This window comes from Stegostoma tigrinum, chromosome 7 (genome assembly GCF_030684315.1).
Source record: "Stegostoma tigrinum isolate sSteTig4 chromosome 7, sSteTig4.hap1, whole genome shotgun sequence".
NCBI lineage: Eukaryota > Metazoa > Chordata > Chondrichthyes > Orectolobiformes > Stegostomatidae > Stegostoma > Stegostoma tigrinum.
In genome coordinates this window covers 44,618,738-44,635,798 of record NC_081360.1, presented here as the reverse complement: position 1 = coordinate 44,635,798, position 17,061 = coordinate 44,618,738, and the positions used below count along the sequence as shown (strand labels likewise).

General features: G+C 41.2%; 1 protein-coding gene across 1 annotated transcript in view; it reads left to right on the top strand.

Moving 5' to 3' along the window:
- osbpl6 (oxysterol binding protein-like 6) overlaps nucleotides 1-17,061 on the top strand; it is a 173,082-nt gene that overhangs the window by 68,194 nt on the left and 87,827 nt on the right. Inside the window, exons 3-6 of the mRNA XM_048535144.2 lie at nucleotides 6,428-6,550; nucleotides 10,181-10,234; nucleotides 15,588-15,701; nucleotides 16,838-17,008. Of these exons, the coding sequence (XP_048391101.1) occupies nucleotides 6,428-6,550; nucleotides 10,181-10,234; nucleotides 15,588-15,701; nucleotides 16,838-17,008 (462 nt within the window). The remainder of the gene's footprint in view (nucleotides 1-6,427; nucleotides 6,551-10,180; nucleotides 10,235-15,587; nucleotides 15,702-16,837; nucleotides 17,009-17,061) is intronic.

The following is a 17,061-nucleotide window of genomic DNA, read 5'->3' as shown; positions in this document are numbered from 1 at the left end:
CCCAGGCAACTTTAGTGGTCGAAAATGCCCTCAACTGCATCTCTTGCGTTTCCTGCACCTCTGCCCTCAAATCCCGTACCACCAACAAAAATAAAGATAAAATCCCACATCCTCAAGTATCACCCCACCAAACTCCATATCCAGTGTGTCATTTTCTGCCACCTCCGCCACCTATTATCCAACCCCACAACCAGAGATATTCCCCTCCCCACCCTTTATCTGCCTTTTGTAAGGACTGCTCTCTCCGCGAATCCCTCATCTGCTCTACAATCCCCACTAACCCCACCACCCCTCATCGCACCTTTCCCTGCAACCGCAGGGGTAGGTGAAGCACTTCCTACACCTTCCCCCTCACCTCTATTCAAGGCCCAAACCAAACCTTCCCCATTAGACATCCATCCACTTGGTGTACTGCATTTGCTGCTCCCGCTATGGCCTCCTCTGCATCGGTGAGATCAAGCGGAGACTTGGAGACCGTTTTGTAGAATATCTGCATTCTGTACATGAAAAACGACAACACCTTCTGGTCACTAACCATTTTAACACCCCCTCCCACTCCCTGGGTGACATGTCCATCCTGGACCTCCTCCAGTGTCACAATGACGCCACCTGCAAACTGGAGGAGCAACACCTCATATTCCACCTCGGGAGCCTGCAGCCCGAGGGCCTAAACACAGATTTCATCAATTTTAAAATCTCCTCACCCCGCCCCCGGCCTCATTCCAATTCCAATCCGCCTTCTCATCTCTGCTGCCTTGACTGGCACAACCCGTCCATCTTCTCTCCCACCTATCCGCTCCTCCCCCCTCACTGACCAATCCCCACCGTTCCCTACATGTACTCACCTGTCACCATCCCACCTACCTTCCCCAGCCCCAGCCCTCCTCTCTCTATTCATTTCTGAGTTCCCTTCCCTCTCCTCATTTCTAAAGAAGGGTCCTGCTCCTCTGGTGCTGCCGGGCCTACTGTGTTCCTCCAGTTCCACACCGTGTTATCTTTGACTCCAGCGTCTGCAGTTCTTGCTATCTCTGGGCCAGTGATAAACCAGTCTCCCCAATAATGCTTGATGTGGCTAATTTTTAAAGAAGGTTATTAATAGAATCACCTGCATTCCCTGATCAATCACTCACCCAAACACACCTTCCTGTAAAAAATATGAGATATATCTGAGATAAAATTATGTCTTTAGAATTGGTTTAGATTGATCCACAGTTTGCAGCTCCCTGGTTCTGTGTTTGGAAGACCCATCTGCCTCCAGCATCTCTTACATAGAGTAGTTCACCATGTGATGTGTCTCCACACTCACTGGGCCACCATGCTTGCCATTTCATGGCTGTGAGAATGGTTTTTTTTTTCTTCAGCCGCAATTCGCTGTCAACATTTAAAAGTGCTTTAGAAACTGAGATCAGTGATATGAATTATTACTGTTACACAAGCAGCCAGTCAGCTGTTTTGTAACGAACGTTGTCACTGCAACCAGGGAATGCAGTATGAACCACTGTTATGTAAGGCATTACTTTTACTGTGGGTAACCATGGTTGCTTTTGATATACAGTTGATTACCGCTAACAAATATTGCTGAATGCAGTCTTTTCCTAAATTGCCTATGTAACATGTCAAAATTGTAAGAATTGTCAGTGATGCCTGTGCTGGTGCCAGTGTTGTATTTTGTATTCAGTGGTGGAAATCAATAGCGAATAGTCTATTTGGATGCTATTAGGGTTTCAACATAAATGGGTGAAAAAGTGCAATACACAACATTGCCAAACTTTCAAGTATTTTGGTTAAGATCTGTAGCTCGGGTTGTGGATGAGGTTGATGACTTGCTCTGGCTTGTTTTTATTCAGATGTTTTGTCACCATCAGTGGAGTCTCTGATGAAGCGATGTTATTCCACTCCGCTTGGAATTTATATTGTCCAGTCTGTTTTGGTGAGTGCTGTCATTTCCAGTTTGGACCTCTATGGGTTTATATATGGGGTCCAAATCTATATGTTCGTTGATTGAAGTATGGGTGGAGAGCCATGCCTCCAGAAATTCCCATCAGTGTCTATATTTGGCTTGGGCTACTATGGTTACTTTGACCCAGCTGAACTGATGGCCTTCATTGGCTGAATGTACCAATATTAAAGCGAGTTCGTTGTGCTATGTTTTTTTTGTTCAACGCAATGACAAACTCTCCTTAATATTGGTACATTCAGCCAATGAAGGCCATCAGTTCAACTGGTACAAAGTAACCATAGTAGCCCAAACCAAACGTAGACACACATGGGAATTCCTAGAGACATGGTTCTCCACCTATACTTCAATCAACAAACATATAGAATTGGACCCCATATACAAACCCATACAGGTCCAAACCAGAAACGACAGTACTCACCATAACGGACCGGACAATATAAATTCGAAGCGGAGTAGAATAACATTGCTTCACCGGAACCTCCACTGATGATGTCATCTAGCACGGTGACAAAACATCTGAACAAAAACAAGCCAGCTCGGCAAGCAAGTCAACAACCTCATTACCAAAATATCATACAATTAGAATCACGCATCACGCTTACAAATATGACCTGAATTTGCATTTATAACAAGTAAGATGACTACAGATGCTAGAAATCTCAAATGGTAACAGGATCTGTGGCAAAGATTCAGTACCAGTGTAGAGAGGACTGGAATAATGCACAGACTGATGATTTTTCATCAGACCTGGAAACAATTTGGAGATATAGCAGGTTTTATGTAACTAGAGAGTCCAAGAAAATGAAATACGGGAGGAACGAATAAAAGGAAAGGTCTGTGTTAGGCTGCTAGGCAGTTGCGTTAAAGCATGGGTTTTGTGGTGTTAATAATGGCTGAACTGTCATCATTGCTGATGTGTCTTTACTTTTCTGAAATGGACAGCAACCTCTAGTATCTGAACACATGCAAGTAAACAGGAAAATACAGAAGTTTGACTGTCGGTGATTCTGTGCTTCTCCATCAGGTGAACAGCTGAATACAGCCAGACTGAAATCAATTAGACATTGGTAAACTGATGAGAACTTCCTCCTTTGAGCTGTTGGTCTTTCTGTAAACCAATTGATAAAGGGTGCTTTGTTGTATGAGCTGCACCTTGACTTTGAACTGTGTACTAAATTCATAATTATTGACAAAGAACCAGCCAAATGCTGGAAAGGTAGTTTTCTGTTTGTCCACTATAATAAAATCCAGATTTTTACTTCACCTTCTACTTTAATTCCATTCATCAGTTCAAATCATTTTCTCTTTGTTAAAAAGTGAACATTGATTTTCACTTCCTGCTTTGCTGCCTGAGAGAATTTTTAATATGGTTAACTGCTTAATTTAGTTAATGAGGTCACTGTTGCTAAATATCAAGAGATTTCTTTGAATTTGGTGCCAGATTTAAACTGCTGCGGATCTAGAGGAGATGTAAGTGGCATTAGCACCGACAAGGCTGTGAAGTGGCTGATAAACTGATGCAAGATAACAAGGTGTACAGCTGGATGAACACAGCAGGCCAAGCAGCATCAGAGGAGCAGGGAAGCTGACGTTTCGGGTCTAACGTCAGCCTTCCCGCTCCTCTGATGCTGCTTGGCCTGCCGTGTTCATCCAGCTCTACGCCTTGTCATCTCAGATTCTCCTGCATCTGCAGTTTCTACTATCTCTGATAGACTGATGCATTGCTTTTTCTTGAACGTTTGCTCAACATTATTGGAATGAAGTCCGGGACAGGTAAGAATGGGAGTAGGGCAGAGAATTAAAACAAAAGATAGCTAGAGCTCAGGATCATATTCATGGACTGGATAGACATTATCAGCAAAATAATCACCCAAATTGGTTTCTCCAATGTATTAGAGAACACACCACAAATAGTGAATATATTACACTAAAATTGCAAGTAAACTGTGTTTCTCCTGCAGTTTATTGATGAGTGTATCCTTGGATAGCCCCAAGGGGCATCTCACGATTTCAGAAGATTTGTTTATACATTTGTCATTCTTGTGACATTACATTATGGATCATATGGTCTTGTTTATATTTTCAGTTCCACATAACAATGATTATGTAAAAATGAGCCAAACCAAGCCCTTTTTTCCTCCAGCTTCCTCCTTTCTTCTCATGTCCACACATTCTGTTCCATAATTTATCCTGACCTTCTCAACTTCCCATATCGTTCCCTCTTCCTCATTAAGAATTTATAAAAAAAACGACAATGTCCTTGTCCACTCAACCTTAAATGTAACGCTAATCGTAAAATTATTCCTTCGCCCATCACCTTTTGTGTCACTGTCCTTGTCCTTACTCATGGCCTAATTAGTCTATAAATTTGAAGTCATTCCAGTGGGTTCTGTAAAGCTAAGCAAAATAGGTGACCACATCATCTATGTAATTTCATGTATTAGCCCATCAAGCCCAAGTTAGTCTCTGCGAAAGCAATTTATCTGGTCCCACTCCCTCCTTCCCTCTTCCCATTGCCTGCAGTTTTCTTCTGTTTAGGTGCTTCAGGACCAGTTCTTGTTTGAAAGCCATGCTTGAAATTGCCTACCAAGAGCATCCAAGACCCTAACGTTGTGCTGTGTGAAAAGTGCATTCCTCATGTTGCTTTTGGATTCTTGCCATCATTTTAAATTTGTCTCCCTAGATTCTCAATACTGTCACAATGGAAGTAGTTTCTCTTCATATGTTCTGTCCAGACCCTTCATCAAATATAACAAAGTGTGGAGTTGGATGAACACAGCAGGCCAAGCAGCATCTCAGGAGCACAAAAGCTGACGTTTCGGGCCTAGACCCTTCATCAGAGAGGGGGATGGGGTGAGGGAACTGGAATAAATAGGGAGAGAGGGGGAGCCGGACCGAAGATGGAGAGGAAACAGGATAGGTAGAGAGGACAGTATAGATGAGGAGGGGATAGGTCAGTCCAGAGAAGATGGACAGGTCAAGGAGGCGGGATGAGGTGGTAGGTAGGAAATGGAGGTGCGGCTTGAGGTGGGAGGAAGGGATGGGTGAGAGGAAGAACAGGTTAGGGAAGCAGAGACAGGCTGGGCTGGTTTTGGGATGCAGTGGGGGGAGGGGACGAGCTGGGCTGGTTTTGGGATGCAGTGGGGGAAGGGGAGATTTTGAAGCTGGTGAAGTCCACATTAATACCATTGGGCTGCAGGGTTCCCATCTTCAGCCATCTTCAAAAATATGTATGCATATGCCCCAGTTCTGGTAAACTCTTTAGAAATGTGTCTTCAGTTTGTATTCTGCCTGTGGAAATGCATCACTTCATACTTCTCTGCATTTTAATTTCATCAGTCATCTATGTGCCAGTTCTACTAGTTGGACCAGATCCTCTTGTCCTCTTGCAGTTCACAATAATTCTAACTACTGTGATAAATACCAACATTGAAATTGTGCCCTGTATGCGCGAGATCAGTTTATTTTTATATGTCAAGAAAACATCTCCAGTGCTTCGATTTGGCTTTAAAACTTGCCCTTAGTACTGAAGAGTCCAAGGAGCTCTGGCTTTGTTTCCCTTGCATTTTTTCCCCCCCTCACTCAGGGAAAGGACCTTAACTGTGCCTGAGCCACATGCTGTTTAAATATAGCCCATTGTTCAGTTAGTTTTGCCTGACAATCTTTCATTCTGACAACAAGCCTGTTCTCAGTCCACAAAACCTGGGTTCTCTACACCCAAGATAACAAAGTGTGAAGTTGGATGAACACAGCAGGCCAAGCAGCATCTCAGGAGCACAAAAGCTGACATTTCGGGCCTAGACCCTTCATCCCTTCATCAGAGATGAAGGGTCCAGGCCCGAAACGTCAGCTTTTGTGCTCCTGAGATGCTGCTTGGCCTGCTGTGTTCATCCAGCTCCACACTTTGTTATCTTGGATTCTCCAGCATCTGCAGTTCCCATTATCTCTTCTCTACACCCATTTCCTTCGTACTTGCTTAACTGCATGGCTCTCATTCTGCCAAGACATTCATATTAAATTTTGTTTAATATCACTGAAGCATTTTGTGATGTTTAGCAATTTTGAAGGCATATAAAATGCAAATTGTTGTCATCTAAAATTGATTAGGATTTTTCACTTCCATTTCCAGTGGAGTAGTAGCTCCGTGGGATGTGCTTCCAACTGTGGTGTAAAGTAAACACTTGAAAAGCAAATGTGAGCAAGAGAATGTGATGGTATTAAATCGTTAGCAAAATGCAATTTTTCTCAAATAGTTTTGTAATATCCCAATATGTTTTATAATGTTTCATAAAATGAGCGAGTAGGGAATGCAGATCCTTTCATTTCAAACTGTGTGTAAATAGCAAGGCTGGGGAAGCAATGAAGTTTTCTTTGCAATCACGTGAAAATAGTCCGTTTTCTCATGTGCAAAAATATGTCTTTAACATTGCTTCATTTCTGTATAATTTTCTTTGTCAAAATTTACAGGATGGTGACAACTGGGAAATCATTGAAGGATTAAAAATTGGTCAGACTAATGTGCAGAAACCAGATAAACATGAGGGGTTCATGTTGAAAAAACGCAAGTGGCCCTTAAAAGGTTGGCATAAAGTAAGTATTAGATAAATTCTTTCCCAAGGAAGGCAAATGTATTGGTCGTTGTCTAAAATTACAAATTAATTTTGAATAGATTATCACTGTATGATTAATGCCTCTACTTCTTAATGCAATCTGTGGAGATTTACATTATTTATAATTGCTATGTCACCTCAACAAATGGTCTTACATGGATTTTTGCCCGTTGTACAGTCATGAGCTGAGTTTGCGACTTGTTTCAGAGATGGGAAATTGGATTTTATAAAATCAGAATGTTGTGTTATTTGCTATCTTCTTATATGTGCTCTTCTGAGGAAAAGATACTTTAAGTAAATCTGATCTCCAACATTGTCCCTGTCTCCATGGTCCTGCATATTTAACATAATCCCTCAAACCAACTCAATGTTGTCTCTTTACAATTGCCTGTTTCAAAATTTATAAAAATGAAAATACAAAAATTTAAGTGGAGTAGCAGCAAAATCAGTTGAAGTACAGTAAAGGAAGTGATCATGAACATTGCAAAAAACAATAAGAAGAAAAGATAGGACAATGCATTCTTCTAATTCAGTGTATTCTGTGCCAATATGTAACAATGCATGCTTTCAGAGTTGATTTTAGCCATCTTTAATCACAGCTCGAATAAATTGTTGTGTCTAAATCAATTTGCAATTTGTCAAGGTTTTCAGCCACCTTTTTATATATAATCTTTAGAATATGTTTTTCACAATCAATTTCCTTCTTTCCTATCTTTTCAAACTTCACAAGGTAAATGAAAATTTAAAAATATTTTCTGCCCGTTTTAGCCTGAGACCTTTTTAGCCTGTCACTGTGACCTCCAACTGTTTCTTAAGTAATTCAGGGAGTTTTATGTCGACTATTTCACTTCAAAGACTATTCCACTTCCTCCCACCCCAAGCCGCACCCCCCGCTACCTACTAACCTCATCCCACCTCCTTGACCTGTCCGTCTTCCCTGGACTGACCTATCCCCTCCCTACCTACACTCTCTCCACCTATCTTCTTTACTCTCCATCTTCGGTCCGCCTCCCCCTCTCTCCCTATTTATTCCAGTTCCCTCCCCCCATCCCCCTCTCTGATGAAGGGTCTAGGCCCGAAACGTCAGCTTTTGTGCTCCTGAGATGCTGCTTGGCCTGCTGTGTTCATCCAGCCTCACATTTTATTATCCTGGAAGAACAGCACCTCATTTTACGCTTGGGTACCCTGTAGCCTTCTGGACTCAACATCTCGTTCAACAAATTTTGGGCTTGAGCTCTGCCATGTCCTCACCCCAACCCCTGCACACCAGGCCTTGTTATCATATAGTCTGCAGTAAACCACTAACTGACCTCATTACATCTATTCACCCTCCTAGCCAGATTGTTATCATTATCATTATCATTATCCACTCCTTTGCCGGTCCAACTGCTCTGTCTCTTTGGACTCTATCCCCCTCCTATTGTTTACTCCTTACGTCTTTGGCAACCAAACCTGCTCTCCAACCACCCCAGACCCCCTGCCCCCACACCCCACCAATTTTCTGCATAAAAGCCAATATTTTCCTAGCTACCATCTGAAGCAGGTCACTGGATCTGCTATGTTAACTATGATTTCTCTCCACAGATGCTGTCAGATCTGATTAATATTTCCAGAAATTTCTGTTTTTGTTTCTGATTTACAGCATTTGCTGTTGTTTTTTATCAAGCCATTGGTATTGTTCATGTTGCTTCTTTTCTTTGCTCCTTGCCACGAGATGTAAGTAGAGCAGAATGAAGTGCCCGCCATGCCAGGTTGAAGACGGGCAGCAGGGAAGGTGAGGTTAAGGCAGGTGAAATAGCTTCCATGAATATAGAAATCATCGTTGACTCACTTTTTAAGGAGGAGTGCTGCATGCAGCAACCTCTGATCTGGCAGCTCCTTAACTTAGCTGACCAAAGGTTTTATAGCCTGGAAGTGTCACTGGTGAATTACCCCCACTTCAATTCAATTTGGTGGCCTTGGTGAATTGCTGACTATGTTGGACATACTTCTGGGGTAATAAGCCAGAATTTCTTTTGTGATGAAAAGTTCCATGGTCAATGTTTTCTAATCCCCATGAGGGACCATTTGAAGTGGGAAGTGAGCAATCCTCTTTTCCCTCCCACCATTTGTCCACACATAGATGTTAATGGTGGTGAGTCTGGGCACTGTCAGCCAGCTGGCCGTGATGTAAAGCCCAGGCAGGATCACAGACCTCCTCTGGCTCCCACTAAGTAAGTGACCAGCAGAATTAAAGTTAAAACCTGAACTTTAACCTGTATATCGGAATATACTTGAGACATTTATTGTAAAACGCAGAATGATGAATTAGTTGAAAAGAAACTTCATTGAGTAAACCAGAGTTTTGATTACCTTTTTACAGTATATTAGCTGACAAATGCACAGGGTTACTCTGCCCATCCTAAAACCTGCCTTGCCTAAACCTGGAGGAGGAAGGGCTGCGTCCATCACACACTGCCCATTTATAGTGCTGATAACAGAAGCTTTACCCCACTTCACACCTCCAAATCTTGTCCATATAAACACTTAGACATTGAAGAATTAACAAGAAAGAATATTCTGTTGTGAACTCACAAAGAGGTCAATCGTTCAAAGCTAATGCTCCACTTCAGCTTGTGTAAACTGACTCCTAGTGAACTAATCCTTTGAATGGTTTGGAGGTCAGCCAAGCACTTATATTTGCTCTTTGGCCTTTTTGTCAATATCTGTGTTTATTTGGATAAGATTTGGAGATGTGAAATTGAGTAAAGCTTCTGTTATTGAGAGTATGAATGCCAGTGAATAGTTTAAACTTTTATAAGGTTTGAAAACAGCATTTTCTTATTTTCCGAAGTTGATTTCTGAATCGTTCTTTTTCTCATAAGCATTTCAATATGCCATTATTCTATGGATCCTGGATTATATACAAAGGGGCATAGGACTGTTGGGTTGGGTTGGGGGGGTGGGGTTGGATGTTGGTAATTGCTTTTAAATACATCTCCTAAAAGATACCCAAATCCAGCTTATGTTTCACAGTTCCTCTGTGGGCCAGCGAGCCAGAAGTCCTGGAGAAGCTATCTCACCTCCACGGACATTGTGGACCATAATGAGATACCTTCTCTAGCAATGGAACTGGCCAGTTTGAGATTATTGAGTGCAGGCTTGTTAGCTACAGCTTTATGCTGCACTGAGGAAAAATTGCTGGTTTGGGCAACAGAGGCAGGAGTGTCAGAGGCCACCTATTCTGTGGAAATCCAGCCCATTTACGTTAAGTTTTTACCCTGTCAGCAAAGTAAATTGGAAACCATACCACTCTACATGGGAAAATGTGTATCTAGAAGAATTGTCTTCAGTTAGTCCTAAAAATATTTATGGTTGATTTCTAGATCTGGAGTTTACTGAGTTGCCCCCTTTATTATCATTTATATTCAGTTACGGCACAATAACAAAATTTTTATTTAAAAATTTCATGAATTTTCCTTTTCTCAAGCACTTAGAAATGAAGGCCATTGTATTGTTATATTGTTTTATATCAGGGTGATTTTTATCTGGACTTTCAACCTTACAATTTGTAAAATTAATTATTAAAATTTGTGGGTTAAGTTATTAATTAAAATTTGTTTTGTTACAGCGCTTCTTTGTCCTTGATAACGGAATGTTAAAGTACTCCAAGGCACCGTTTGATGTGAGTAACAAGACAACACGATCTGATTTGAGCAGTCTGCAAATTGACGAGTCAGATTTACTTAGTAATTACTTATTATTCTTTACATTTTACTTCAACAGGTGGATTATATTTAGCTAATAATAGAATTATATTTGTATGGCCAGTCATTATCAGATTTATGGTAATTTCTGACAAAATGGAGAACAGGAATAAACTTTACAGATTTTTGAACAATTACTATTTTAAACGTGGATTCTAAGCAATAATTCGGGATTCCAGTTGCAATTTCCATAGACCAGGGACATTGTATGCTCGTATTTGTAATGTACTGTTAATACATAATAACAATGGATTGAAATTTGCTAAGAAAGAGGGGTTGGATATTGTTAGATTCTCTATGAACACTTCGGGGAAAATAGAAAGTGACAAGCCACTAACAGGATTATTTTACAGCTTGTCACAAATTATGATGAGGACACTTGAATCAGTGCCAAGGTCACCTTATAATCATGGGGAATTGTAATCTTTATCGCCTAAACTGGGACTAGCAGGAGGGACGATTCGCATGAAAAGATTTATTATGAGACTTGAACATTTCCAAAGCTCCACTTGGGAGAACACAACACAGCATAAAATTCAATAATTTAAGATGGAATAGAAAGCAGTGTTAAATACAGAAATATTTAGGTCTGACCATCAGAGTTGTCAATTTTAAGCATGACATAACGTCAGAATAGATAAGTTATTAACTTGGATTTCAGAATTGCAGACTTTGAAGAAGGAAAATGCTACACCAAATGAATAGAAAGAAACTAAGGAGATGCAAGGTTGGAATATGAGAGGAACGTCGTGAACATATAAAGGTTACCAATATGGGAGTAGAGGGAAGGAGAGGTAATGGCCTAGTATGATCACTACACTACTAATCCGGAGACCCAGGTAATGGCCTCAGGACCCAGGGTCAAAACCCACAGTGACAGAAGGTGAAATTTGAATTCAGTAAAAAATCTGGGACTAAGTCTGATGGTAATCATGAAACCATTACTGAATGTTGGGAAAATTCCATCTGGTTCACTGATGGCCTTTAAGGGAGGAAATCTGACATCCTTACTTGGCCTGGCTTACATGTGATTCCAGACCCCGGGCGATATGGTTGACTCATAACTGCCGTCCAGGAAAATAAGGATGGCCAATAAATACTGGCCTAGCCAGTGATGTCCACATTTTGTGAATGAATTAACTAAATTCCTCGTTACGAACATCCGGGAGCTTGTGGCAAAATTTGTGAGAGCTGTCTCACAGACTATGTGGTGGAACAAAGATATTGTGTTGGAAATGAATTGGCCTCAGAGCCCTCAACATGAGGGAGCTGTGACTGACCCCGTGAAGTCTCATAGTGTCAGGTCAAACATGGGAAAGAAAATCTTCTCGTTGATCACTACTTGCCGCTCTCCCTCAGCTGATGAATCACTCCACCTCCATGTTGAACATCAGATGAAGGAAGCATTGATGATAGTAGAGGTACATAATGGATGGATGTGTGGCAGATTACTATGTCAGTTACCAGAAGTGGGTCAGTAATACCACAGCTGACTAAGCTAACTAAGTTATTAAAGGACATGGCTGGTACGTATGACCAACTTCCCCATCAACTTATCACAGATGCGTGACAGTAGAAGTGACCACGGCACAGCTGTTCTGAAGTCAGAAACCCATCTTTACATTGAGAATAGCTTTCATTGTGTTATAAGTCTCAATCACTGTGTAAAATGGGACAGATTTTGAACTGATTCACTCCATGTGCTGTCAAGAAGCAGTTGAAGATGCTGGATACGGCAAGGACTGTGTGCCCTAACATTTTGGCAAAAGTACTATGTACCAGAACTAGTGATAATGGGAACTGCAGATGCTGGAGAATCCAAGATAACGAAATGTGAGGCTGGATGAACACAGCAGGCCCAGCAACATCTCAGGAGCACAAAAGCTGACGTTTCGGGCCTAGACCCTTCATCAGAGAGCTCTCTGATGAAGGGTCTAGGCCCGAAATGTCAGCTTTTGTGCTCCTGAGATGCTGCTGGGCCTGCTGTGTTCATCCAGCCTCACATTTCGTTATCATGTACCAGAACTAGTTATTCATCTTGCCAAGCTGCACCAGTACAGCTACTGTACTGGCTTTAACCTGACAATGTAGAACATTGTTCAAATGTTTCCTATGTACAAAACTAAGGACAAATACAACTCAGCCGATTACTGCCCTGTTAGTCTGCCCTCAATCATCAGCACATTGAGAGCAGGGTTTATCAATAGTTCAGTAAACTGGCATTTGCAAAGATTAATCTGCTCATTGACTGTCAGGTGAAGTTTTTTCCAGAGTCATTCAGCTCCTGATCTCCTTACAGCCTTGGTTCAAATATAGACAAAAGAGCTGAATTCCAGAAATGTGATGAGAGTGACTGCCTTGAGCATCAAGGCAAAATTGAACTGACAGTGGTACCAAGGAACTCTAGCAGAATTGAAGTCAGTCGGAACTTGGGGCAATTTCTTACTAGTTGGAGTCATACTTTGCAAAAAGGGGGGTGATTGGGGTTTTTGCAGGTCAGTCATCCCAGCTCCAGGACATCTCTGCAGGAGTTCCTCAGGATAGTGTCCTCAGCCCAGTCATCTTCAGCTGCTTCATCAATGACCTTCCCTCCATCATAAGGTCAGAAGTAAGGACGTCCACTGATGCCTGTGCCATGTTCAGCACAATTTGTGACCCTTCAGGTACTGAACCAGTTTCATGCAGTCAACCTGGACACAATCCAGGCTTGGGTTAATATGTGGCACAGAACATCAGTGCCACACAAGTGCCAGGCAATGACCATCTCCAGCAAGACAGAAACTACCACCCTTAGTAATTAATGGCATTACTGTAACTAAATCTCCCATGAACAATGCATCAACATGAAAGAACTGCCATTGAGCAGCTGTATAAATATTGTGACTACAAAACCAACTCAAAGGCTAGGAATCCTGCAGCACGTTACCCACCTCCCTTCTCATCATAGCTGGTCCATTGTCTACATAGCACAAGTCACATGGAATACTCTGCTTTTGTCTGGATGAGTGTGGCTGCAACAATATTCATAGAGCTCAAAACCCCTCTATAGCAAAGCAGCAGGCTTTATTGACACCACACACCATTATCAACATTCACTCCCTTTACTTGTGATGCACATTGGCAGCAGTGTGATGAAAATAATTTCACAGAGGCCAGTATCCTGTCACCAGGACAACCTTTATTTACATGCAGAGAGTCCTTGACACTGATCTGGCTTCTTCAGAGCCATCTTTCAGAGGAAACAGAACTCTCCTGACTCTCCTGTTTTATGTCTGTCAGCCAGGGCTCCTTGATTGGGGCTGTTAACCTGGTTCAATCAGGGAACTCATCTTCCATGAAGTCCACCTGGCTGACCTCATTACAGAGTTCCATCTACATGATGTACAGCAGTAACTCATTGAACCTCCTTCAACAGGACCTTCCAAACCCATGACTCCTACCACCAAGAAGGATAAAGACGATCGATCCGTGGCAACAGCACCATCTGCACATTCCCTTCCATCCCTGACTTGGAAAATCTGTTATAATTTCTTGACTGTTGCTGGATCAAAATCCTAACAATGCTGTTGGAGTCTGTAAATGCTAAGAAGGGCAGTTGTTCAAAGAGGGTAGCTCATCAGCACCACCTCAGAGACAATTAGGGATAGGCAACAGTTGCTGGCCTAATCATTGACACTCACGTCCCATGCATGAAGTAAAAGAAAACTTCTGGTCCTTAACCTTTGAAGTAGATTTGAATAACTTGGCCTAAAAGGTGTGATTGTTTCCTACAAATGTCCAGGCCCCCACCTGATTAATCTAGTCGTAAGTTTGGACTTCAGCTCGTCAGCTCTGAACTGAGACATTGCTCAAGCTACAGAAACTTACTTCAAATGTGGTTGCTACAGATCACAGTCCTCACATGCTACAGCTGCAACACATCACCTGCCCTGCCATTTTTATGTTGTTTGATTGTAACTAATTAGATTTCGTCATTTAGTGATGTTACTCAATGGCAGCCTGAAGATCAGGGAGCAACTCAAATTATTGGCCTGTGTGCCTTAATAGTGAACATTGCAAGGGCCTCAGGGTCTGATGATAGACCTAGTTTCAGAAGAACAGGTTCTACCTAAACAGTTTACTGGTTTTTGTGTTGGGAAACTTGCAGATCTGGTGCTTAATGGTGAGGTGTAGTGGTTATCCGCATAGATTTCAGGAATGCAGTTGAAGTTCTCCCAATGTTCACATGGAACAGAGAAGAAAATAACTAACTGATTACTGGTGAACTTGTATAAATATTTGATGCAGAAGGAGGTGAAGGGCATTTGCTGCCACAATCACTCGAGGGAGGTTTTGGTGAAAAGCTGAGATACCCAAGAAGACTTTTTTCTGCATTAGTATGTCACTATGTTTATAGATTGTGCTTGCAATTTATTTGGATCATTGAACACAGCAAAGTCACAGTAGAAGGATAACTGAAGTGGCTTGTTATTGATTCAGAGACAGTAGGAACTGCAGATGCTGGAGAATCTGAGATAACAAGGTGTAGAGCTGGATGAACACAGCAGGCCAAGCAGCATTAGAAGAGCAGGTATACTGACGTTTCGCGCCTAGACCCTTCTTCAGAATTTTCTGAAGAAGGGTCTAGGCCCGAAACGTCAGCCTTCCTGCTCCTCTAATGCTGCTTGGCCTTGCTGTGTTCATCCAGCTCCTACCCTTGTTATCTCTGGCAAACTATTGGCTTTAGTTACCAAATTCAGTGATACATGAGCAGCTTTGCTTTATTTTTTTTTGCTGAAACCATAGAAGTTTTGAGCAATAACAAATTGCTGCAAAAAATGTTGCTTGTATATTATTTGGTAACTTTTAGTTTTTGTCATATTTGAAACTGGTGTAACATGTGAAAATGTTATCTGTAACATAGGTAGAAATTTCATTTTAAATTTCAAATGTTCTACGCTTGTCTTTTAATTGTAAAGGGACAAAACTGTTGTGTTTTGTATATATGTTTTATTATTCGACTATATCTTGATTTTCTTTAAAAAAAAACCAAACCACCTTGCTCTCATTTAATGTGTACCAAGAAAAGAGAAGCAGTAATTTCCTGTTCACACGTGAGACAAAATTACCTGTCATCATCAACTCTTATTCTGCACAGCGGCCTCTTTTCTGTACATTCGGTTGAATGTATTGGATCCTGTTAGTGTACAAATGTGTTTATTTTGCACCCAGAAGTTTTCAACAAGACAGTATTGTGCTTTGACCTTGCCATTCATAATTGTGCATCCTTAGATTCAAAAAGGCAAACTTCATGGAAGCATTGATGTTGGATTGTCAGTAATGTCGATCAAAAAGAAGGCACGTAGGATAGATCTTGACACAGAAGAACATATCTATCATCTAAAGGTATGTAAACATAACCAGTAGGAAACGTATTTATTACCTGAAGGTGTAACAGCATGAGAAATAGGAGCAGGAGTAGGACATTCAGCTCTCTGCAATTTTTCCACTATTTCATGGCTGCTCTTGTCGGTTCATCCAAATCTGTATAGCTCACCCTAGCTATCCAAAGTTTTCCACTGCTTTCTCGGGAAGGGAATTCCGAAGACTAACAACCTTGTGAGAGATGAAATTCCTCCTTGTCTCTGCCTTAAATGGGAAATGACTTATTTTGAAACACTTTTCTCCTGTTTTAGATTCCCTCATGAGGGGAAACATTCTTTCAGCATCTACACTATCAAATCCCCAGAATCTCATCTTTTTCAATAAGACTGCCTGTTATTCTTCTAAACTCCAGTGGGCAAAGATATAACCTGCTTAATGTTTCCTTGCAACAACTTCATCCCAGGATTTAATTTAGTGATTGTGCTCTGAACTGCTTCCAATGCAAATATATGCATCCTTAAAAAAGAGACCAAGGCCCAGATCCTCCGGTCTCTAGAAAGTTAAAGTGCCCTGAAAGATGAATGTTGGGACCTCTCAGAAGCTCAATTGCAATAATTTCATGGGAATTATCCAGAAGTTTAAACTTCTGATGAGGAATCTCCCATTTACAATGGACAAAGTTACCATGGATCTCAAAGGTCACCTCATACACAATAGCTGGAATACATCTCCTATTCTGCCCTCTTTGTTTTGTTTTGTTATTTTCATAGTTATATTATGAAGTCTAATTAGATATATATATTTAATATGCTGCTTATATTTTCCCAGTTGCCTTTTAATGTCTTGTCCCAGTTTAGAAAACAAAAATAATTATAAAATCACCAGTCACCTACCTAATCACCTTTGTAATGCCACCAGAAAACAGTTCTCAAGTCTCACTGTCCTTGACTAACCATTTCAGACTGCTTAATTTAGCAAAAGGACTAACAGCACCTCCTCTATCACTATACTAAATTCCTTCATTCGTCAAATTCCGAGTTAAGTATTTGATTTCACTGCACTCGGACAGAGGTGTAACTTTGCTGTTTACAGAAGTAAAACCTATTGACAGACATCTTTGTTAAATAAAAATTGTCAACATGCTTTTGTGTGCACAGGTAAAATCTCAGGAAGTGTTTGATGCTTGGGTAACAAAATTGCGCCATCATCGATTGTACCGTCAAAATGAAATAGTGAGATCTCCCAGGGATGCCAGCTTTCATGTCTTCCCAACCTCACCAAAAACTGATTCTTCACCAGTTCCAGTTACCACTGTTTTGGATGTTAAGGTGAGTGATTTTAACTGATCTTTGTGACATGTACCATATACATTTGAATTTTC